This window comes from Daktulosphaira vitifoliae, unplaced genomic scaffold, assembly GCF_025091365.1.
Source record: "Daktulosphaira vitifoliae isolate Bord-2020 unplaced genomic scaffold, ASM2509136v1 Scaffold_5, whole genome shotgun sequence".
Taxonomy (NCBI): domain Eukaryota; kingdom Metazoa; phylum Arthropoda; class Insecta; order Hemiptera; family Phylloxeridae; genus Daktulosphaira; species Daktulosphaira vitifoliae.
In genome coordinates, this window is record NW_026099576.1 from 24,182,721 (window position 1) to 24,207,662 (window position 24,942).

The window sequence follows — 24,942 nt, forward strand, 5'->3', positions numbered from 1 at the left end:
CACTTCACATGAACGCTAAAAGAATTCGGTGTTCAAAAACGGAATCGCACGCGCAACTGAGTAATTCGGTCAATTGAGTTTTAAAATTATTCACCAAACATATCACATTCGATTTATTAACGTGCAAACTTATACCAATCCAATACAGTTAAATTATAATTTTCATAATTACACTTTACATACGGTACTACAATTTAAATAGTCTAGAAGCGTTTGAGCTGAACCTGTAAGTTCTTACGAGTTGGATTCGAATTAATTACAATATTTTATACCTCTCGATCGACTTAACGGAGACAGCAAAGTAAACCTATTTAAACCACAATCGCATAAACGTGTATCGCGTGATATACATTGCACAAGCACCGGCCTAGAAATAGTGTTAATGCGTATCAGAGGGTGCGCATCCGGAATGTTTGTTAAGCACCCAACACGGTCACCAGGTCAACCAACAGTCACAACAGCATAATGTCAGTTTCTTCCCGAGTATGTTTTATCTTATTGTGGCCAATGTACTGCTTTCATAAGTACCGACACTTGCGACTACCCGTTTTCAAGATCGGGTTTAGATTTCACTATAACCCATTTTAACTGTCCCTATGGTATTTTTTACGGATGATGACATGACCTTTATCTATATCAATGCCTTTAAAATGTAGTTAAGATATTTAATAAAAATATTTATTGAATTACCATTTTGTCACTGTAATTGAAATTATAAAAAAAAATTTGGATTAATAGATGTTGACAAATAAATAAATAAGTTCATTTTTTTAATAAATCAGCAAAATATTAATCTACCAAGGAAATAAAATAAGGTTATTAAATTCAATTTTCATTTTTATTATTAGTCAATATTACATGATAATAAATACTCTAGAAAGAGTCAAAAGGTCACATATAAGAGGAGCTTACAATAACATACAAAAAATATTACGTATTCTTTAACAACTACTTAAATCAATGAATAAATATACATAATATATTTAATTTAAAAATATATCAGGCTTTTCTTCGAAGGAATATTAAAAATCACACATTTTTGTTTATAATAAATTATTTAAGGGAAAAATATTTTAGTTTTGTTTACACCTTTTCATGATTTTTAATGAAACTTCTATTATTAGTAATATTACATAAAAAAATATTATGAAAAGATATATTTGTCTTTTCTATAACAATACACATAAATTTTTATAAGAGAAAAATTTTTATTAAGTTATACCCTTCAGTTATAATGCCTGAAATTCAATATTTCTTAATTTTTTGTTTACAACTGCCATATGACTAGTATATAACTTATTTTTATTGCCACAGAAAAGAATTCAAAATAAAATTTTATGTGATATTTTGCTGTAGAAAAACAAAGATTTTTAAAATTATTTTTCAACAACAAATAATTCACAACTTTTTAATAAATATATTTCATTTGTAGCTCCCATATGTGTAGTTTAGGGAGTAATAATTATAGTAACTAATAATTATGTACAAAAAAAAAAATAGTACAATAATACAAATATCTAAACATAATAATAAGTCAATGTCTACAAGTTTTTCCTACTTATAATAATTATTTACATCATTCTACATTAAATAGGAGAAATTAAAAAAATAAGTTAGAAAATAAATTGTATCTAGATTAACAATTCAAAAAGTAGGCTACTTAGCTAAAGTAAAAAAAAAATAATAAAAAATTGATCACAATGGATAAATGAGGCAGTTTTATAGAGGAATGATACAATAGTGATGTTTTTTTTTTTTTTTTTTTTGGCGCAAACAGCAATAATACTCTGTATACACATAGGGATTTAATAGAAATATAATTAAGAGAGCAGCAGGAATTTTTAGAATTGAATATTGTAAATTTAATCCGCTTGGCTTATAAATCTTTCTTTTAATTACACTTAATAACAAATAATAGGGTCACACTTTAAGACTAATAGTCAATCCTCTTATGAGTTATGACTTTTTAAATTATCTAACATATCACTGGTTTAAGATGATTGAGATTCAGGAGGAGCTCTGAAAAAAAAACATAAAATTTAATTATTATTCATTACTATTCAATATTAATCAATTAAACAAACAATTCTCATCAGCTAAAATATTTTGAAAAATTTAACCAATTATATGGTTTATCACTACTATACATAGAGAAAAACAATGTTTTTCAAAGATTAGTTTAAAAAAATAATAACAAGTGGATTTATATTAATTTTTTAATTTTGTTAGAACTATTTAAAAGGAAACCCAAGTTATTAGTGCAAATTTTTTGTTGGAATATACAGTTACATAGTTCAACAATAAAATTAACAGCAATTTTTATGTTTATACAACATTCGTGATCAATATTGTAATTAAAAAATAACTTGAAATATTAAAAAAATATAAATTTGATACAACATGGTTTTCAACATAATATAATAAAAATAAAAATGAATGAAAATGATTGAATTTATGAGAATGTTGAGATTAAAAAATTATGTTCAAAAAATTTTGAAACATCATTTTTGACATTTCACTTTTTGTTGTTAATGAACCTTTTTTAATGTATCAACTAAGTTTTATAAAAAATGTAACACAAATAATAAAATCAAACATCAAATCATAATAAATTGTACAATTTTTAGAAAAATAAAACAGTATCATAAGAGTTGAATTAATTTTTTTCTAATATTCATTTAAATAATAAAATTTAAAAATGATATTAAATCTTTTAATTACAAAAATAAAATAAAAAATCTATCAACAGTAAATAGTCAATGAACTAATTTAACAATGTCAAAATCTTAAAACAAATTGTTTTACAATACTATACATGTAATAACAATTGTAAATTACTTATAACATACCCTGGCGGTCCAGAAGGCCCTGGGTAGTAATATGGCGGTGGGCGTTCATATTCAGATGAGATCGGATTTTGATATTGAGGTGGTCCTCCATTAGGAAAATCCCATGTTGGCCTAAAAATATAATAATTTTAATACTATACACACAAAAGTTGGATCTTTAAGAGTCTTAATAATTTTATACGTTTATGTAAAGTCTTAAATTTTTTTTTTTTAATTCATTCATTAAAATAAGAAAATTTCTTATTATTTTAATTGATAATTTTATTTATTAGGATAGTACTATTTTAAGAAATTAAATATTAGCTATCAATATATGATCCAATAATTAATTGATTATACTTCTTAAAATAAATTAAAAGTAAAATCATACTTAGGTGTATCTGATAATACTCCTGAAGGACTGGTGGCAGGTACTGCTATATTTGCTCTTCCAAGATGTGCGCTATAATCAACTGAACCACCATGTCCAGGATGACCTGAATGGCGGGAATTCTCATTTATAGATGCATTAGCTAAAATTTCTGGATTAGTCATATTTTCATAGCCCACTGGTATTCCTGATGAACGATTTCCTCCACCAGGTGTTGAAGAAGTTTTTTTCCTGGGTTTATTTCGTACATTTTTTTTCTTATGATTAGAGCTAAATTATTCATATTAATCAATAGCAGTTATAAGAAAAATATTTTTTACAAGTATATTTAATTCTTACTTGGCAAGAGGTATGTTTTCACGATCTGTATATACATCATATAAATACTCCCTAAAATATTTAATAAGAAAATAAATTTAAAACCATTTAGATGATTTTGATATAAATACAACTTACGCTTCCACTAAAGGTCCAGGGTATGGATCAGATTTTTGATAAAGAGATGCTAATTTCACACACAAAATAATTATAGGCATAAACAGTATGCAACAAATTCCTACACTCATCCAAAAACCATTCTAAAAATTGTATACAACAAAAAATATAATTTAAAAAATCAATTAAAATAAAATGCATTTACTTACATAAGGATTTAATATTTTTTTACATCCAGAAACAATTGTGGCATTGTAAGCCTGTGACATAGGCCAACACTTTCCAACATCGTCTCTTACTTGATTTACAACTCTTTGCAGGTATTGGTCTATATGCTTATTGAATTCTTCTCCAAATTCTCTTGCCAACTAAATTTACAATTTTATAAAACTCAAAATAAACTTACATACAATAACAAACACTTAAAATTAAAATCAATTATTATATTATTATTATTCTAATATAGCTAGTATCAAAACTAGCAAAAAAAAAAAAACAAAAATAAAATATGAAATAAATAATAAAAAACCATTCAAGTTTTTTTTAATAACAAAGTGATTTTGTCCTTCAAAAACTATGTTATATCATACTGTTAATTTATATTAAATTTTTGATCAAAATTTAGTTATGGATTGATGCCTACATATTCATTCAAACATTGTGATACTTTGGTAAATAGTGAATTATTTTCATGTAAAACCTCAAAACCACCAAAATCACATTTTCTTATTTTCAGTGATGATTGAAAAAAATAGAATTTATAATACAAATAACTTTTTAAGTTTAAATAAAAAATGACAATAAATGTTATTAAGATAGACGCCATAGGGTAAAATATCTAGAATAGAGGATGACTTTGCCCATTACATTAAAAAATAAAGGCTATTCTTAATAAATTTAATATCATCCAGAGAATAAATTTTAATAAATTTTATGTATTATACTAAAATATTACAGGAAGTATGACTTCAGAACTACATTATTTTTGCTGGCATCTCTATATTTACTCAAATACTAACTCTTATGTAGGATTTAAAATGAGTTTACTTTTGTCACAATTGTTGTTCCTTCATTACGCAAATAATTTTGAGCTTGTTCAACTTCTATCAATAAATGTTCAACAGCAGCTCGTAAGGATGAATGATTGAATCGCAAATGTTCTTGTAACTGATTAGCAGTTGATTCTAACCTTTGACTAATATCTAACATAGCAGCTACATGCTGTCCTTGATGTACTTTAAGGTATAATCCTTGATTAACTAGAGAAAATTTAACCTAAAAGACAAAAAATATGGGTTAAAACTAATTTTATAATTATTTTTAGATAAATACTTACATCAGACTTTGATGATGGTAATTGGGATGCAGTTTGATTAAGAGCATCAGCTAGTTGAATCAAATCAATAGAGGTGATTCTTTCTCCCAACTGAAATGAATAATTAATTAAAATGACAGTTATTTTCAAATGTATATAGAATTAAATATATCTTACAACGTTAGTGTAAGCAGGAAAGTTGATATTAGACAATGGTGATTTTGCAAGTCTAATTAACTGTTTCTCTGCTTCTGGTGTTAAAATTATTATTTCTCCTTCAAGTTTAATCTTGGAAACTAAATTATTAATATGTTCATCAATTTCAAATTCAGTAGGATATTCTAGTACTTTATTAAGATCTATCAGTCTTTCCATTTTTAAAACTTGGAACAAACTCATGTTTCGATGACAATCTCTAAATATTTTCATAAGAAATTGGATAAATAACTTTCTTAATGTAATACAAAATTATAAATTAATCAAACCTTATTATGGAACTAATATTAAAATCTATATTATCTGCTTTTTGTCTCATATGATGTGGCTGATTTTCTTGGTCATGTATAACAGACACATCATACAGACGATTCACAATGTTTAATACTCTAGATGGTGTAGGATTTTGCAAAGGCTCACATACAATTCGGTCAGTAGTAACACCAGTTACAAAGTAGAATAATGAAATTATCATTAAAAATGCTGAAGATAAAAACATCAACCATACAGCCCTAAAAATAATGTTGAATAAAGTTTAAATATTGTACAACATAAAATAACTTTAATTTTTTAATTTATTTAGTGTGATCTTACATCATTAAATATGAAGCACCTGTTCCTTTGTTGCAACAATCATCATGATAACCACCTTCAGGACGACTTCCACAAAAACCACAGAATAATCCAAGAGTCAAGCACATCAAAATCAAAAATAATGTAATTGAAACTCCAAGACAAACATAATATCTTTATAAAAATGTTTATCAATTAGTCATTATTGTAAAATTCATTGATCATAAAAAAAATTTAACAGATATCATACCTGAAAGGTGAAAATTCTTTTAATAAACCTTCTCCTTTTTGCATAGGTGTATATGAATTTACAATAGCATTGTCTACTCTATCCAATACTTTATCAACTTTATCACAATTTTCTTTTATTGCATTTCCAACTTTTCTAATATTTTGTTTGATCACAGGTATATTGTCATTAACAGCATTTTGTATAACTGTTTTTACTTTTTCAAACTGTTGTTGACCTTTCATCACTTCTTTTTCAATATCCGCTGTTATAAGATCAGATATATTCTTTAAACTTGCAGTCACATTTGGTAGCTAAAATTTAAAAAACAACAAATATAAGTATAAATTATAATAATATAAAAAATGATAAATACTAAATTAAACTGTTACAAAAAAACCAGGACATGTGCATAATAAAGTACAAAAAAGGAAGTTAAATTATTCAGAATAAATATAAAAATTGATACAATGAACAAATAATATTAATATTACAATGAAAAAATTTATCTATTCTAATGAGTAATCAATCATTATTTTATTTTATTTCAGATATATGAGAAATAATTATTATTAAAATATTAAACCATTTGTTTTTCAAGATAAAATCCTCAAACTGCTATTTCCAAGAATGGCTGATTTTTATTTAAAAATTAGCCAACTTATTATTAAACATACAAATACAAATAGACTAACATTTTTTTTAAATATTATCAACAAAATACAAATGAAATATTTGTAATATATTGTTGGTTTCTATATCTTAAACAAATAAAATTATAGCATAAATAATAACCATGGAAAAGACAAAACTTTGATAAGCATTCATTGATTAAAATGTCATAATTTTTAAATATGATTAACCAACCTTTGGTAGTTGATCATCTAATATCTGTCCATAGTAAGCAATAAAAAATATGATTAGTATTATTAGTAAAAGCAAAATTAAGTCAAAAACTTTGTTAAGAAAATGAATACACTGATTTGTTGTAATCAATAACAATATATATTGATGAAAACAATAAAAAAAACTGGATAGATAGCATCAAAAAAAATAATTTTTTTACATTTGATAAACTATAATGATTTTTATGATTATTTATTAAGAACGTTAAATCAGATTCTATTATTATATTAATAATAATTCAAATGAAAAATAACAATATATGATAAAACTCTACTTTAAAAAAAAAAAAAAACAACACAATTCACCAATATTATTAACGAATTGGGAAAACAAATTCATTAATTGAAGATAACTAATGTTTTTTAACTTCTTCTACAATGTTAAATGTATATTGCTTAAAACAAATACCCTGGAAATTATAACTAAGAAATTAATGTGTTTATTATTTTTTGATACATGAAATAAATAATAAGTAAATTTTACTTTAATATGTATTTTAATTGAAAGTAAGTAAATGATTCAATATATTTTTATCTGTTTGCTTAGGTTATAAAATTGAATAAGTTATACTGTCAGATAAAAAAAATTACATAATTTTATACTTACTTCTTTACTAATCAAAAATCACTGTAAAAATTATTTTTAGTTACCAGATTAAGAATATTAACTAACCTGACTAAAGTTTGCTTCTAATGAAAGATCTTGAATATTATAGCGAAGAAGAAAATCACGACAAGCACGCTCTTGTCTGCAGGACTGTAATTTACTCAATATATAAGATCGAGATTCCTTCAAAGCTAAATAAAATCATATTTATGATGGATATAATATAGGTGCATAACTATGTTTAATTTTATTAAAACTATACCTGTATCTAATTGAAGAGCTGTTTCTTGTAATTGTCGTGTTAATAAATCTACATTAGAAAGGTCTTGTTTAATGAGCCCTAATCCATTAACAACAGCAGTTAAGTTTGACAATACAGATGCTTTAGATACATCCCCTAATTTCTTTTTAACTATTTCACCACTTGCTATTAGAAAATTATTTGATAAATTAATAATTTTTAAAACTCAAGCTTTAATTAAAACTATGATAAAAAAAATTATAATTAATACCTTCTAGAATATTGGATAATGTTTCTTCCAATTCATCAAAATTAACAACCAACAAATTATCTACTTCCTAAAAAAAAAAACAATAATAAAATTTATTTAATAAATAATTAGTAAATACATTATTTTATTAAACAATTAATAAAATATAAAAAAGAATCTACTTATTTTTTTCTTTGAAATTTAAAATTCATTCTTATTAAAAATTTCTACTAGGTTGAATTATAGATTCCATATTATTAATTTTAAGAATTTTTAATAATTTACTTTTTTAGTATTATTTATAAATAATCTGGTATCTCCTAGTGACTTCTTTACATTTACTGGTAATTCTTTTACTCCATCTTCTAAATATTCATTACTAACAAAGGTGCACACAACGCCAAACCTACAAATGAATATCAAATTGAAATTAAAAAAAAAATTAACAAAATTATCTACAGTTAAAATTATATAAATAACAAATAAAGATTACATACGATATGAGTATAGTGAGTGCTGCTAAGATTATACCATAAAATTGTCTTCTACAAGAATCATATTTTGCATCAAATGGCTGAGATCGTGATCCACAACCTCCAGCACAGCGACAACAACACAATGTAAGACCAATTAAAGGCATAAGAACAGCAAATACTAAACCAGCCATTAATACTGAAGCACTAGCCCAATAATGACTGACTAACTTTGGCCAATCATTAGATAAATAATCTACTTGAATTGTATTACTATCTTCTTCTACATCAACAAATCCTGTAAAAAAATAAAATAAAATAGTTAGTAAAATCTTATAAGAATCAAAAAACTATAGTAATTATGATGAAACAATTTTAACTTTTTAATATAAAAATAATATTTTAACAAAAAATATTGAAGTACAGAGAAATATACAAACAAAATTAATAGAACCAGGTCAATTATTTATCTAAAAAAAATTACTTGGATAAAAACACATTTTGATGTATACACAATTAATATATTTTTTACTTCAAACATTTATTACGCATTCTAAAATAAATATATTTTAAAGAAATTTGAAAAAGGGAACTATCATGGGTAAATTTCTTCAATTAACATGACGTATTATTACTTAGTAGAAGTGGTACCTATGATTCTCACGTATTTGCAATTTTGAACAAAGGAGGTGGTTTAGAATAAATTATCACTTAACACAATACAATTCACCCATAGATTAAAAGTAATAATCTCGGTATCACTCTATAAAGTTTATTTATTTTAGTCACAGCATATGCACACGAATCAGGATATATGGTCCAACGCATCATCTATTATTACGATTTAAATGGTAACTTTTATTCTCGTTCACACTTGACTCTTAACATCGAGTTCACTTATAACAAATGTATACACCACGTTTATATGAATATAACTCTAGATTTAATATGTTACGCAAAAAGTATGTAAATAAAATTACTACATTAATAGCTAACGGGGATCCTCAATATTAGTAAAAATATGTACAGTTCTAAACGAGTTAGTTCTAATCAACGTCTACAAGGGTTCACTAATTTACTAGATAAAAATAGTGAACAATAAAATTAATATAAATTAATTATAATAATATAAAACATTAAAATTTATTAAAATGACAATATATTATAGCTTTTACCAGGGCCGTACCTAGAATTTTGTTTTGGGGGTGGTTTTAAATTTTTGATGTTAGTATTAAATTTACAATTATATCATTAAAATAAGTAGGTATAAAATAAACTATCTCATAAAAACCCATAATATTTTAATACTACTGTTAAATATTAAAAACACATTTGAAGACTTAATCTTATTAAAAAAAAATTTATTTCACCGTGACTGTAATGTACTATAATATATAATTTTTATTTCATGAAAAAATAAGGTTAAACATTTAAAAAGTCAATTTGGAGGTGGTTTGAACCCCCAAAACCATATCCTAGGCACGCCCCTGGCTTTTACAATATTGTATCAAATTTTACTATTTTAAAATCAGAGGTTTTTATAATCAAAATTATTTATACACAATTATCTTACAAAATACGAAAAATAAAAAAATTGAACCTATTTTGAAAGCTTTACCCATCTATAAGTGCTATCCAGTCTGTTAACCGGCTGTCTGTAAATGTCTAATATATGAAAACTTCTCTTAATAATTTAAAATACGGTCCAGGGGAAGGGCAAAGCACTTTCAAATAAAAATACAAAATTCAGTTACAACAAATACATTTTCCTACGACATCGAACTTAAATTGACACTCAAAAGTTGAAGAAATATAAAAAAAAAAGTATTTTTTTATTTAGCACGCATACAATGTGTGACTACAATACTTAAAAAAATCGAAAGTGCTATGCAAAAATTGATTAGTGATACACGATTCACATTAGGTATTACAATATCCAGTCATTTACTTTTCTCTGAATATTGCCTCAAATATGTAGATTTTTTTGTACAATACAATATATTATTCAAGATAATATTAGTAATAGAAAACATAACCAACTATACAATTAAATAAATTAACTATTCAAAACCAAGTTTTGTTTGTCATGTAAAGTGTTTACGAGGCATGCTAATTTGAGATGCACGTTTGGATAGACCGTACCGCCTAAAAAACGGAAATAAAAAAAACTTTACAAAATTATTATAAGGTGTTTGAACTCGGTTGTTCAAAAACCATAGCTCTATTATTAACGCTTAGAGTTCTAAGAGCAACAAAACTCGGTTATTACATACACGCTTATTAAAACAATAATAATAAAGATTAAAATTTGAACGGTCAGTATAAAAGCCAAAGTCCCTAAGTTCATAACTATAATTAATGTACAACGTAAAATGAGGGTCTTAATATACTTTATCTTCACTAGTCAATTTTTAATAAAGCGAACTAGTTTATTTTATCTAATTGACTTTAAAGTTAGACTATTGACTTCATAAACCATTATTGTCTGTAGACGACGTTACGGTAATATGCAATTCAATGTAAAATGCGTAATACGTTCATGGTCATTTGATACCATACTAAAAACAGTAAAATATTCAAGTACACTGATATTTTAAAACCGTGATAATAATTCATAAGATAGCTTATACACAACACTCCAACAACGACTAAAATGTATTGTATGTGTATATATAAAATAATTCAGTTTGTTAATGTTTTTTTTTTTATAGATTTAAAATTTTGCTCGATGAAGAAATTATTAATAAACGATCAATTTGAAAAAGAAAAATGAACTACAGTATTAGTTTTCTGACACCGGAAAAAACTTAATGGGTCATGTTTTGAGTTTCATTAACAACACCTGGTAGTCTGTTTCAATCATCTACGTTATGAACTTGAAATAGCTCTCACTGCAATAATGTAGAGTTGATGGTGCCGTGCCAGATAAATATCTCTTTTCTTTCTTTCATTTTTTACTATATCAATATCCACAAGTAAAAAATAAAAAATGAAATTGGCGAGTTGTTATTATAAAGTAGAATAATTAAATGCTTTATTTAGAAGCGTTTCAGATCGAACAAAAAAATTATTACTAAACAATAATAATAAATAAATCAACAGTGTTTTAACTAATAAATTAAAAAAATAAAAATAAAGAAATACAAGTACATCAAATTAGAAATAATTATAGTGAAACTAAAAAATTATTCAATAATCTATACTTTAATAAAGTAAAGCACTCTACATATGTTTTACTGATTTTTTTTAATATCCCAAACTTAAGTCAATAACTTTTTAAAAACGGTAATAATTTTGTTATAATATAATCTAAATTCTAAATAATAATAAATACACAATATTTATTTTTTAATTTTTATTAGTCATAACTAGATAAGAATTTAAAGAATATTTAATATAATAATGTAGACTATTATAATTTTACACCAAGTATACATGAGAAGTCATATTAATCAATGAATTTACTAATTTAATACAAATAAGACAAAAACCAATCAAATAATTGCACTTTAAATTTATTTATCTAATAATTATTATTGTTTTATATACTGCATAATGTTTGGTATTAAATTAGAACAATTATATATGACAAAAATACATAGTTCTCAAAATGCATTCCGAAATAAATAAGGAAATGGACGTGGGTAATAGTTGTCCGAACAATGTAAACCTGTCGTGAGATTTAACTGTTCATTGTGCCACTAAAAAAAATGTTTTTTTTATATTCTAATTATTAACCAACTATAATAGTACAATATAGAATGTACAATGCATCCTATCTTTAATTTTATATCAAAAATAATACTCTAAATTAGCATTCTATATTAAATACATTCTAGATAATATTGAACATAATACACAAACGTAATAATATTGATACGAAATGTATTCATGCATATGAAATAAAGATTATATAATACACAATAGTGAAATGTATGGGGAAAAAAATGTAACTTCAAAGAAATAAATCATGCCAATAATATTCATAAAGCCATATAATATCAACACAATGTTAAAATCATTAAACTAATTGTAAAATTATTTATTACACGATAAAACTATTTAAAACAATGCAAATTATTTTATCACCAACGTTTATTAAGAAGTGTACATAGTTATGATTCAGATCATAAAAACTAACAATAATTTTTCTTTAATGTTGAATTTTATGCATGAAATATTTATAAACTTTTGTATAACATGATGTCTATGAAGCATGCAGTTGTTTTTTGTAATATCAAGAATAATTGAGTTCAATACACTTAAATAGAGCTACTATGTGAGTCACTTGATTATTTCAGCCCGTCCGCTCTCAACAGATTATCGTTATTGTATTTTTTCGCGGTCGACACACCCGTACAAAGTACAAACTCATGACCCGCAAAAATGTACATGGTGGTGAGAAAATATGAATTATACTGATACAAAAAAAAAATAAACAGTTAAAAACTATTTTGCATTGCATAAAAATATTTTATAACACAAAACTATGTGATGTATCATAAAATCAGTTGAGATAAATTACTTTTGTGTTCGACAGTCATCTGTCACCAAAGATATAAAACATAATAGATATAATTATTACACAATACAATAAATTGCACGATATTAAGAAAACAGCTTATTTAAGATTTACAAATTTCAAATATAAATTAATTGTAGACAATGTAGAAATATATCAATGAAACAAGGCATGTTTTAAATTTAAAAAATAATTAATTAAATTTATAATACAATTTTAATACAGTTACAGACTGTCGTTTAAATAAATATAATTTTATTCAATATAACACAAAGTCCATAAAAATATTATCATTTTGATTATATAATAATAACATTATTATAATTGAAAATTTAGCCTTGAAAATTAAAAAATAACTAATGGCTATAGGCATGTGAATTACAAAGCAAGTAGTTAAAAACAGGTTTAGAGTGCACGACAGTCAAATGAAAAAACTTTAAAATTGGATTGAACTCTGCCAAAGCAAATGTAGAGATCGAAAATATGTTAAAATGTACCAGTTATGTAGTTAATGACAAAATGTTAACAAGATAAAGAAGTTTTATTTCACATAATTAAATATAACGAATAAACAATACTTTTTAAAATACAAAATACACAATATAAGAATTTTCAATAATTGAGCCCATTATTTTGGTCGTCATACTTAAATTCGCTTAATGTAAACTATTTAGTTCACCATACTTATTACAAATTTATATTGTTCATTATGAATCGTTCGTGATGCTCTTTATATTTACATCATTTAAATAACTGTTATACGACAGAAACAGTGAGCCACTCAATTAATTTCAATTTAAAAAAATATGAAAACGTTTATCACAGAGAATATCAAAAGGTTATATGACGTGAGATTACATCTGTTATCTATTCATAAATTTTAAAATTTGGCTTATGTGAATTTTGACGAAACTGAATTATCTTAAAAGCAAATACAAACGTAAACCTCTTTATAACACTATAAATAACTAAGTTGTATCAACTAGGCTGTCTAACGGTAAGTACTGTCTAACAAAAAATTACTATTTAAACTTTTTCGCACATAATATATAAAAATATAAAACACAATTTTTGTTGTCAAAAGGAGGAGAAGAATTAACCTGATTTGCATTAGATCACAGACAAAATTAAGTTTTAATTTAATTAAAATATCATTTAGAGAGAATTTGAAACATCGTATATTAATACATTTTGTTACAATTTATTTTAATATTTTTAGTAAATAGAATCAATGCACAATTTCATAACGCGTGAGATAATACCCTTGGTATTATTTTTTATCAATAAAAATACTATCTATATTACGAAAAATATTTGATGTAGAGTACTTGTATTGTAATACCATGAAATACTGTTCGTTATTTTTTCTCGGTGACGATATACAGCGTGTTGCACAGTTTTTTGACAAATCCACCTACTTTTCTTAAGGAAAATTATCAGAACATCGTGGGTCACTCTATATAATAAATAAGGAAGTGCCAAGTACTATAAGAGTTCCAATGACAACCATAGTATTTCACCATACGTGATTTTCTTTTATTAAACGAGCTCAATTGACGAACGAGACAAAATAAAAAATCTACTCCTGACGCCAACAAAAATTTTATTGTAGCACTATTGTTCTGCATGTGAGACTAGCTAAACTATAAAATCAAAACTAGATTATAACCTCCTTAATAAAATAAATGAAAATTAACCATCTTATATCAATAGTTTAACACATATTTTTATGAAAAAAATCTATATATTTTATCATAAAAATATAAACGATATTGGAAACCAAATCAGATAAAAAAAACAACGCTCATGAAAAGAAATATCGTTTCCAAGGAACTACAATATTTTGAAAATAAAACAGCCTTAATATTTCAATAGAAAAGGTTCAAAATTTAAATTTTACTAATACCCTCAATAGACCTTGCCATTGTAAATAAAGTAATAATGAATACGTCATAAATAAAACGCATATCAATAGTAACCCGTATAAAATTTAATACAATAGTCTGACATTGCATTACTCATGAAATATTTATTACATGCAATACTAGATATCTCAATCAAATAAAACAATATAAAATGTAGTTATCTAATACACAATGCATATTATTTTTCGAAAAAGAAAATATAAATAATGATATGTCATAGTTTTTGCTTTATTTAGTTTAAAAATAATTACGTAATATCAGGGCTGTATCTAGATTAGGAAGGGGTACGAAATATATTGGATTAATTATAATTTTATGCATTTTTTTTAAATATAGAGTAGAGTGAGCCCTAGAAACTGACCCTGAATACGGTGGGTAAATCGTCATATTAAGTCATTCATTTGAATATGAAATAATGTAAATCTAAATTAATTTAAAAGATATACATCATTTTACAAGAAGGAAAATAAAAAAAATGATTCATACTGAAATCATGTTTTTATAAACACAATTAAAATCTCATTTATTTTGAATAAATTATATAAATGATCAATTGTTCAACGTTGGTAAAACTATGCAAGAAGATATGAAAATATTATTTTAAATAATCGATAACTCCTGCTTAACCTCATGTAACTAAAATACAAAAATGCATTTATCACAAACACAAAAACTACTTTATTAGAAGTATGTAACAATGTTTTTACATTGTCGTCACAGATAATACGCTGACCTATTACCACGTCATCAAAAATTCGGAAAATATACACTCATAGCAACATAAATAGAATAATCAGCGTGTGAAACCAGTTTTTTAAAAGAAAAATTTATCATTTCAATACTAGTATTAATAGATTGTTTCAAACAATAAATACTGCTGCTACACTAATGTCAAAATTAAAAATTAATGTAAAATAATAAATTTGATTAAATAATGTTACAAATTCGTTTTGTTAAATAAAACAAAATAAATATTTATGGATGAATTTAAAAAGTAGCAATGAATTAAATTATATATCTAAATTAATAGAAATAATATGACGTGTTCGTTTATTATACATTTAATTTTAGTTATAAATTCTTATTAAAAAAAAAATTGTAAGTTGAATTTTAAAAAACAAATTTTCAGCATTTTTAGTTTACACGTTTGACTTTAATGGTCAATACTGGAAGCTAAATATAACTTAAGTAACAAAAATCAATGTATTTCTACATGTCTAATTAATCATTCCTTTAGTATAACAAACAAAATTAAATTCTTCCAACTTAGTGACTGTTATCAGTGTTTTATTTTTTATTAGTATTACTGTAATATAGTAGTAATATAATAGTAATATTCAACAATGATAAAAATGCTTTTAAGAATATAAATTACTCATAGTATTTCTTAAAAATACCTTATAGATTTCTTTTTAAATCATAGTAAATAAGTACAAATAATCAAATAGAAAAATAGTTCACAAGTAAATATATAATTTTAATAAAAAATGTTTTAATAATAATATTAAAATTGAACGCTAATAAACGTTGAATGAATTCAAAAGAAATTAATTTTCTTAATATAATATAATATAATAACAAATATAATTTAAAAAATAATTGAAATATATTTCGTAAAAAGTACAAGTAGTTGATTCTAAGAAGTAATAATCTTCAAAATAGCATTGATAGCTTTAATATACTAACTAATTATATACTATCTTAATGGTAATTTGAAATATGCAAAATTGCATGAGCTTAAAAGGAGTACAAATTTTTATTGCTATTTTTATTGATGATTGGGATTTATTGCCAACACTATCTCAAAGCGATTTTAGATAAAGGTAAAACTAATTTTATTTAAGTCATTATTTACATTACAGACTAATAATGGCCTCATAATTAATGAAAGGAACACTATTACAAGTGTGTGCCCAAAGGAAAGGAAAGTCGTTTATACCCTACCCTTGTGACCAAGATAATTTCGTGTAAATGATATAATTTGAAAGTAGTAATTAAATATTTTATTATTATAAACATTTTTTTGAGCACGTAGCTAATGTACAACTGCTTTTCGTTTTTGAAAAATACACATAAATATATTAATAAAATCTAGAAAAAAATCAATTAATTTTTATAAATATTTTAGATATTATCTTGGTAATATGTAGAAACCACAAAATTGATTGAAGGTAACACATATTAAATCATAAACATATAATCAGGGTTAGCCATTTGTCATGCGTAGTGCTCAGTCCAACATACCAACACTACAACTACGAGCTGTATACGAACTATAAGAAGGCCGCAGTGTTACCTTTTTATTCTTAAAAATTATATTGTAAACATAATGATTTCTTGATATATTTGACTAGCATTTAATATAAACTAAAGCATTAAAATTGTTATTTAAATATTTAACATTAACTAAATGAAACAAAATGAAAATTTTTTTATCAATAAATAATAAACACATTTATACAAAATAAGAACAGTACGACGTAGCCAATTTGGTAACCCCTGTTTCAGGAATGCTCAATATCAAGTTTGGTCATCCAAATTCCGATAGTTGCATAGGTGATAAGGTTCTGCGACTCGGGTGTAATGTCGCTTCGTAAATAAAAAAATCATTGATATTCCGGAAATAAAAATTACTACATTCAATAACTTTTACACTAATCGTAATCATATAGTAACAGCTTACAAATATTATAAGTACAAACTTCATTTAAACAAATCTGAGACATTAATATAAATACAACGTAACCACGATAACGTTCACAAACGAGTTTTTATAATTTGTAATTAAGTGAGCTACACGTAGCATATAAATTATACAGTATTCTCGTCATAACAGTAATTTAACATACAAATCAACAACATTAAGCAATCTATCGACCTATAGTTCCTGTTGGTCAATTCATATCAGTTGTATAAAAGCATTTTTTAAATCAAATTTTTAACATTCGACTAATAGTGTTCGAGTAGTCAATTCAAAGACATCATCAATTATTCAAAGACCAATGAAAGCTGAACAACCATTACAACTCGTAGGAGTGATCAGTGTAGAATCAGTTAATGTAAAATTTTCTATAATATCAAGTTCAAATGGTAATGTCTTAATAGAATCTTCAAAACCAGTTGAACTTATTAAACTTTATCCAGAATGGGTTGAAGTTGATCCAGAAAGCATTTGGAATTCATTGAAAATTATTATTGAAGAGGTAATAAATGAATTAATTTCTAATGATATATCCTTGGATTGTATCAAAGTTATCAGTATTATAAATGAACGAGATACTGTTGTAGCTTGGGATTCAGAAACAAATAAACCACTTTACAACGCCATACATTATAGTGATAATCGTACAGATTCAATTATTCAAGATTATGTTTCAAAAGATCCAAATGTATTTAAGTATGTAGAAGAAATAACTGGTCTCAAAGTAGTGTCAATGTTTAGTGCACTTAAATTAAAATGGTTATTTGAAAATGTAGATAATATAAAAATATCTACTGTTAAAGAAACAGTTAAATTCGGAACATTAGATACATGGTTAACTTGGAAATTAACCAATCGAAATTTATATATCACTGATGTAACTAATGCATCTAGAACTTTATTAATGAATTTGAAGACACTTAAATGGTCAGAAAAAGCATGCAAAATATTTAACATTCCTTTTTCATTACTTCCAACAATTAAAAGTAACTCTGAGTTATATGGAAAAATAAATATTACACGTTTGAAGGGTATAATGATTGGAGCTATTATAGCTAATCATCAGGCTGCTTTTTATGTTAAATGTAGAAGTTTTGGACAAGTTATGAGTAGATATAATGATAGTTGTATAACATCATGTAATATTGGGAATGAAGTAATTCAATCAAAACATGGATTAATTACTTCAGTTGCCTATCAAATTGGCAATGAATCTGTTTCTTATGCACTCGAAGGATGGACATCAGTAGGAGGAAAAATAACAGAATGGTTGAAAAATAATATGAAAATCATAAACTCGGAAGATGAACTTAAAACATTAGACATTGATGTAAGTGATATATATATTGTACCTGCATTCAATGGACTTGCCACCCCATATTGGAGACCTGATGCTACAGGTATAATATGTGGGATGACACATTATACAAATAAAAAACATATTATTCGAGCATCATTAGAATCCATATGTTTCCATACAAAAGACATTTGTATTGCATTACAAAAAGACATTGGAATAACAACATCACAGTTAATGGTAGATGGCAAATATTCATGTTATGATATTTTATTGAATTACCAAGCAGATATTTTAGGAGCAAATATAAGAAGGTTACACGCTACTGATATGGCAATATATGGAGCGGCAGAAATAGGAGCAAAATCTGTCGGTTTAGAATTTAATGATACCAATAGTTCTGATTTCATATCTAAGCCAACAACTACAGAAAATGAAAGGAATAATCGCTATTATAAATGGTTAAAAGCGGTACGTAGAAGTTGTGGATGGAAAAAACCAGTACAAATTGACAAAAAACTAAACAAGTTTGACATTTTTAGTACAAATATATTATCTACAGCTTATTTAGTAGCAATGATGGGTATGATGGTGATATCAGATAATAAGTAAATAACATAAGTATACGTCACATACAGATTGTAATTTCTGTATGAATTTCAAATATCATAGCTGTACTATATTTTATTTAAAAAATTGCATATATTTGTATATTAGTTACATATATTGTTATTATATACTCAAGCATAATGTTAAAAGAAAGGATTAACATTAAATAAATTATACTTGAGCATTAAATAAAAAACATCTAATGGTATCATTAACTGTAACCATTTGCCTTTTTAATATTACTGTTAACCATTAAAATTTTTTTTTTATATGAAAAATGTTTTAATTTTAAATTATTTAATCGCATCAATATATATATACATGTGTGTGTATTTTTTATTTTGTACATTCATTAATAAAACCAGTTGTAACTTGGTTATTTAAAGAAATAATTTGATACATTACATATAAAAATGTAATGGAAATTATATGGTACACCAGTATTTTACTTCTGTAAATAGTCCATAAAACTTTAAATAAAATTTCTTCTTTTCAATAAAAATAAAAATTTTTATCAATACAATATATTGAGAAAAATTTATATTTATACATAATATACACAACTTAAATTAAAAACCTGAAACTTTTAATAAATAAAGATTAATTAAAAGTTTTAAAATGAAGTAAATCTTTAAATTATTTTTTTCTTTTGATATTTACACATTGACTAAAAAATTTAATCATACTTTCATACTATTTATAAAACTATTGACATTACAAAAAAAAAAACATACATAAAAATTTATCAATCCAAAAATAAAGGTTCCCTCTATGATGAAAGTTGAATTTTTCATTATTAAAAATGAATTTTTGTAATTAAATTGAAATTTATAACAGACTATAAAGAAAGACAACTAATTACAAAAGTAATCTTAATGACAATTTTAAGAATCTTGTATATTTTTTTTAATACTAACTTCATTTTTAATAAAATAAGAGTTGTTTGTATTGAATCAAAATATTTCATAATAAATCTACTACAGTAACAATCAAAATTAAACTTAAGCCATAATAAAAACAACTATATATAATTTTATTATAATAACATTTTTAATCAAATTTAATAAAAAATTTTGTGAAAAATGTAAAGCTATATACCCAAATAAATATAAGACTGACCCAAATAAGGTGGCACACCTTTTATTAGACAATATTAAGTATTGTCTAGTATTAAATTTTAATAGTTCTAATTAATCAGCATATTTTAAATATACGAGGTTTCTAAAAAAAAAAAATAAATAAGGTCACACAATATTAAAAAATTATTTAGTAGGCAAATCAATTTTTTCACTATATTTTGAAATATAGTTCTATCTAACTTTTTTTTTTGTCACATCACTTTACTTTTTAGCAAAATATTTGTCTCTAGCATACTTATCAAAGTAAAAAAAAGTCGCCTCCCTTCTCTAAAATGATATATAAATACAACCCGTATAAACACATGCACTAAATGACTAGTGTTAAAAATTAGAAGTTAAACTAAGCTAAACTAGGCATAAAATATTTTTGATAAACACAGCTAATTTTCATATTAAATTAATTAATTTGGATTATTTACAAAAATCCTTAAATAATAGGAGGATGCTATTAAGATATTTGAAGAGATATATCATTTTTAAATGCCCAAACAATAAAAATACAGTATACATAAAACATGACTATTCTAATGTATAAAATTTAGAAATAACTTATTTGTTAGAATTTCTAATTTCCCTTTTTTGACTATTGGTCATAAATATTTAGTTAGACTGCTTTTATTTTAAAACTGACTACATAAAAAAAATGAAGCATAACATTTTTTATTGAATACTAAATAAATTCAATTAATTATTAAATAATTAAATATATTGTTATTGCAAAACAAAAATATTCACCAGGGTCTGGTTCAGCATTCTTAAATATGAGCTGCGGCCATGATAACTTTTCAACCATAAAGGAAGATGTTATATAAAATGATATTATCATAAGATTGAACATCTTATTTAAAGTTTCAAGGTAAGGTAATTATACAGATTTGTTCAACAAATATTTTAAATAAAAAATAATAAGTGTTTTAAATATAAAATTATATAGGTAAATCTATCTATTCTAATCTATTTAAAGAAATAAAATATTTTTCTTACATGAATAATAATAACATAACAAAGTATAGATAGTAAGAGCTATTATATTTTAAAATTTTTAATCTATGAAACAAGTAATGGTTAAGATAAAGAGTTTAATAAATTTTGTTTATTTTTTTAAGTAATATATTCTTGGTAATATTTTACTTTATTATAAAAATCATTATCTACAATCTGGTTAGAAGATAAATTTACTAAAATGCTACGAGTCAAATATTTTTTAAACATTAGTGTCTGGAGAAATTGTACATTAATTATATATAATTCGTTTGATGTATTACATTTAAATATTATTTAAAAATATTGACATATATTTTAAATATGCTTACCTTCAGGAAAAGCTTGGTCATTCAAGATGTACTCAATGAATTTGTTGGTGATAAAATATAAGTGTCCCATGCCAGCAGCTTGAAACTTAGTAGAGCTTGTATATGCTGTAGATACGTTTGGATTACTAAATTGTACTTGTTCGTAAGGCATTACATTGTGTAAATGTTCAGGAACACCTTCCATGAGTCTGAGTTGAGGCTTTGGCTTAGCAAAGTTTTTGAGCCAGTTGCCATCGGATTGTGTGGTTAACTGAAGGTGTACAAATATATACAACAGCCATCGATAAGCAGCAGCACGCGTTACAAACATGGTCAATAATTCTAATGACCCACGATTTCCGTTTTAAAACTTTACAAGAACATGATGCACGAGGACTTCAACAATTGGTAAATATTTTGAAAAAATTCTATCAAAATATTACAATTATTGATAGACGAGTCAAGGTATCAGCTGTGTTATAGGGATGAGATCAAGGAGTAAGAGCTAGTAAACAAAGGAATCTTTTATTCGCGGATACGCACTCTAGCGGACACGCACTCTGTTCTGGATAATAATATCAGATAAATAAAATAATTAATCTATGTCAAACAATGGGTTGCAGAATTTTAAATAATGAGATTAAAAGTTTAACGATAAAACATAACAAATAATCTGTTGTCCCGGCGGCAGTGGTGGTAGCGGGTTGGGTTCGGTGATCAACCTACGGACGTGTTCGCGTTATTATAGTCACTCACTGCATGGTGCACAGTATAGTCTTTTTCAATCACGGTTGCAGTGTCTCTGTACCTCGCGCTCACTGTTATTGTGGTGGGGGTAAAAGTCAGCGGCCAAAACAATCTTCTACGAAACAGGTTGTCGACAATGGGAAATACAGGCATTACGGATATGACCGAATCGATACGGCTGACTAGAACGCAGCGTAGCGGCCTGTTTTAGTTATTGTCTAGGGTACGAAGGCCCTAAATCATTATTGTCCTGTGACCCCCTCCAGACAATTCGGGCCAAGGTTGTTGGTGGTATTAGTTATGGTTAAGCAAAGGGAATACTTATTTCCCTTTCTCCGACAACGCTGCCTGATGCGTTCTCTTTTGCAGATACTGCCTTAAGCTTAAATTTTTTTACGTTGACTTTCAAATGTTTCCGGATATAGCACCGATTGATCAAAGGGTCAGATCAAATAATTATTTTGCAATTATGCTGTTTATTTATTATATCTTTCGAGATAAAATAATTAAGTATAAAATATTGTTTGACATTTTTTATTAAAAAAATAATTAGTCAGTGTTTAGTTGCATTGATGTAATTATAAAAACCCCTGTAAAAATCTAATGGTCCCAAACGGTGGCGACATTTCACTTTTTTAAAACGCGCAAACTTTCAAATCGGCATATCTCATCCTCAATTTTACAAATAATTAACACATTTTGAAAAAAATACCCAATTTTCGTGGGCCACTGAAAAATTAAGGTGTGTATGGTAATAAGCACTAAAAAAATTTTTATATTAAAACATAAATATTATTTGTTTCAGAAATAATTAACTATAGTATACTTTTGTACTATTTCAGTACACAAAAACTATATTTACTGGATATAATTTAAAATAATGTTTAAGGCAATACAATTTTTTTTTTTCCAGATAGAAAAATTTATTATTTTAAACAAAAATTATTGAATTGTAAAAACATTCTAATTAAAATTTTATATTGGATTGTGTCAATCCAATATAAAGTAGATAGTATCTATCTACTTAAAAGTATAAAATAAAATTTATAATTATGAAAAAGATTGAATTGCATGTCGTTTTTTTTTTTGTTATATGTTTTGTTTATAACTATTTAAAATGAATAATTAATTTATTATAATTATTTATTTAATTTTTAGGAATCATCATCAATCAATTTATTATAAAATGTTTATACGGGTGTTCAAAAAATAAGGAAATAGGTCAATTGTATCTTTAGATGGAAAATAAAACTTTAATTACTGGACACCCTTATTATAAAATAAATAACAAAAATATTTTTTGAACATGTGGATAAGTTATCATTAGAAGCATGTTAAAAATTTATTTCAAAAAGCTTTTTGTTAATTTTTATACTCTTTTTAACAGAAAGAATTTTTATTTTTACTTGTCATTTTATGATTTCTTAAACAATGAGCAAACATAATACAATATAAATTAGACTTGCAATGTGTTCCTTACAAATTTGTATTTTGGACAATCGCTAACCTTGTTTCTATAATTATACCCCTTTTTATTTGTACAGCTATAACACATCTAATTAAATTGAGTTACTCACAAAATATATCAACATGTTACAACATAATGTTATATCTACTTGCTTACATACCTAAAAAATTTTAAAGTGTATAAAATATGGTGTTAGCTAACATAACTAACAGATTTCATGTTAGTGTTTTAAAATTCTAAATTAAATTGACACATGAATAGCTTATGTATAAAATTTGTTTAACTATTCAATAAGGATAAAAAAATGATCATATTTATATACAATAATGAAATAATTATCATTGCAAAATTGTAATTTTAGAGAAAAATATTTGTCAAATTAAAAATAGATGTGTACAATTAAATTTACAGAAAAAATTATTTTTTTATAATTATAGTTAATAATTATGAAGACCTAATTAGAAAAAAAAATGTGCTATTTATATACTTTATACCACGAACTAGTTTGAAAAAATTCATACACAATATATTATCTATGAAATTAATATCTGCATTTAACTTAACCAACATACAAATGGAAAAATATTTAAAAAAATGTAATGATCTGAACAGAATTTTGAGTAAACACATTGAATATATTATAATTATTATAAGAGCATAAAAAAAAACACATTTTTAAAAATTCAAAATATGAAACTACAATATTTATTAAAATAAATAAAAGAGGATTAAAATAAATTATCACACAAAATAATTAAGTGTTGTACGAAGATAATAGA

The 24,942-nt window shown here is 24.7% G+C and overlaps 2 protein-coding genes across 3 annotated transcripts; one reads left to right on the forward strand and one right to left on the reverse strand.

The window, feature by feature from the left end:
• Positions 1–1,034: 1,034 nt before the first annotated feature.
• Positions 1,035–22,699, reverse strand: LOC126908572 (prominin-like protein). 2 transcript variants are annotated; one of them, XM_050690764.1, is made up of 19 exons: positions 21,970–22,699; positions 8,488–8,761; positions 8,276–8,396; positions 8,012–8,078; positions 7,762–7,926; positions 7,566–7,690; positions 6,855–6,878; positions 6,009–6,301; positions 5,780–5,932; positions 5,455–5,697; positions 5,147–5,384; positions 4,991–5,080; positions 4,702–4,929; positions 3,864–4,022; positions 3,676–3,797; positions 3,559–3,609; positions 3,220–3,489; positions 2,850–2,960; positions 1,035–2,019 (listed from the first exon to the last, which is right to left on the reverse strand). In XM_050690764.1, exons 1-19 carry the CDS (start codon positions 22,277–22,279, stop codon positions 1,992–1,994), a joined length of 3,072 nt encoding a protein of 1,023 aa, XP_050546721.1. In that variant the 5' UTR covers positions 22,280–22,699; the 3' UTR covers positions 1,035–1,991. The 2 variants fall into 2 exon arrangements, with proteins under 2 accessions (XP_050546721.1, XP_050546722.1); XM_050690765.1 differs by lacking the exon at positions 6,855–6,878 and having other exon boundaries at positions 21,970–22,698.
• On the forward strand, positions 17,447–19,816 carry LOC126908573 (probable glycerol kinase). The gene has a single exon (XM_050690766.1). It carries the CDS (start codon positions 17,913–17,915, stop codon positions 19,518–19,520), a length of 1,608 nt encoding a protein of 535 aa, XP_050546723.1. The 5' UTR covers positions 17,447–17,912; the 3' UTR covers positions 19,521–19,816.
• Positions 22,700–24,942: the final 2,243 nt, after the last annotated feature.

What these genes read in the sequence shown, in the direction of transcription:
- LOC126908573 (XM_050690766.1), top strand. Translation starts at nt 17,913, where the DNA reads ATGAAAGCTGAACAACCATTACAACTCGTAGGAGTGATCAGTGTAGAA.
- LOC126908572 (XM_050690764.1), bottom strand. Translation starts at nt 22,279, where the DNA reads ATGTTTGTAACGCGTGCTGCTGCTTATCGATGGCTGTTGTATATATTT. An exon ending in TTATAAATAATACTAAAAAA is followed by an intron (nt 8,079 to 8,275) that starts GTAAATTATTAA and finishes TTTTTTTTTTAG; the next exon opens with GAAGTAGATAATTTGTTGGT. An exon ending in AAAAAATATTAAATCCTTAT is followed by an intron (nt 3,798 to 3,863) that starts GTAAGTAAATGC and finishes TACAATTTTTAG; the next exon opens with AATGGTTTTTGGATGAGTGT.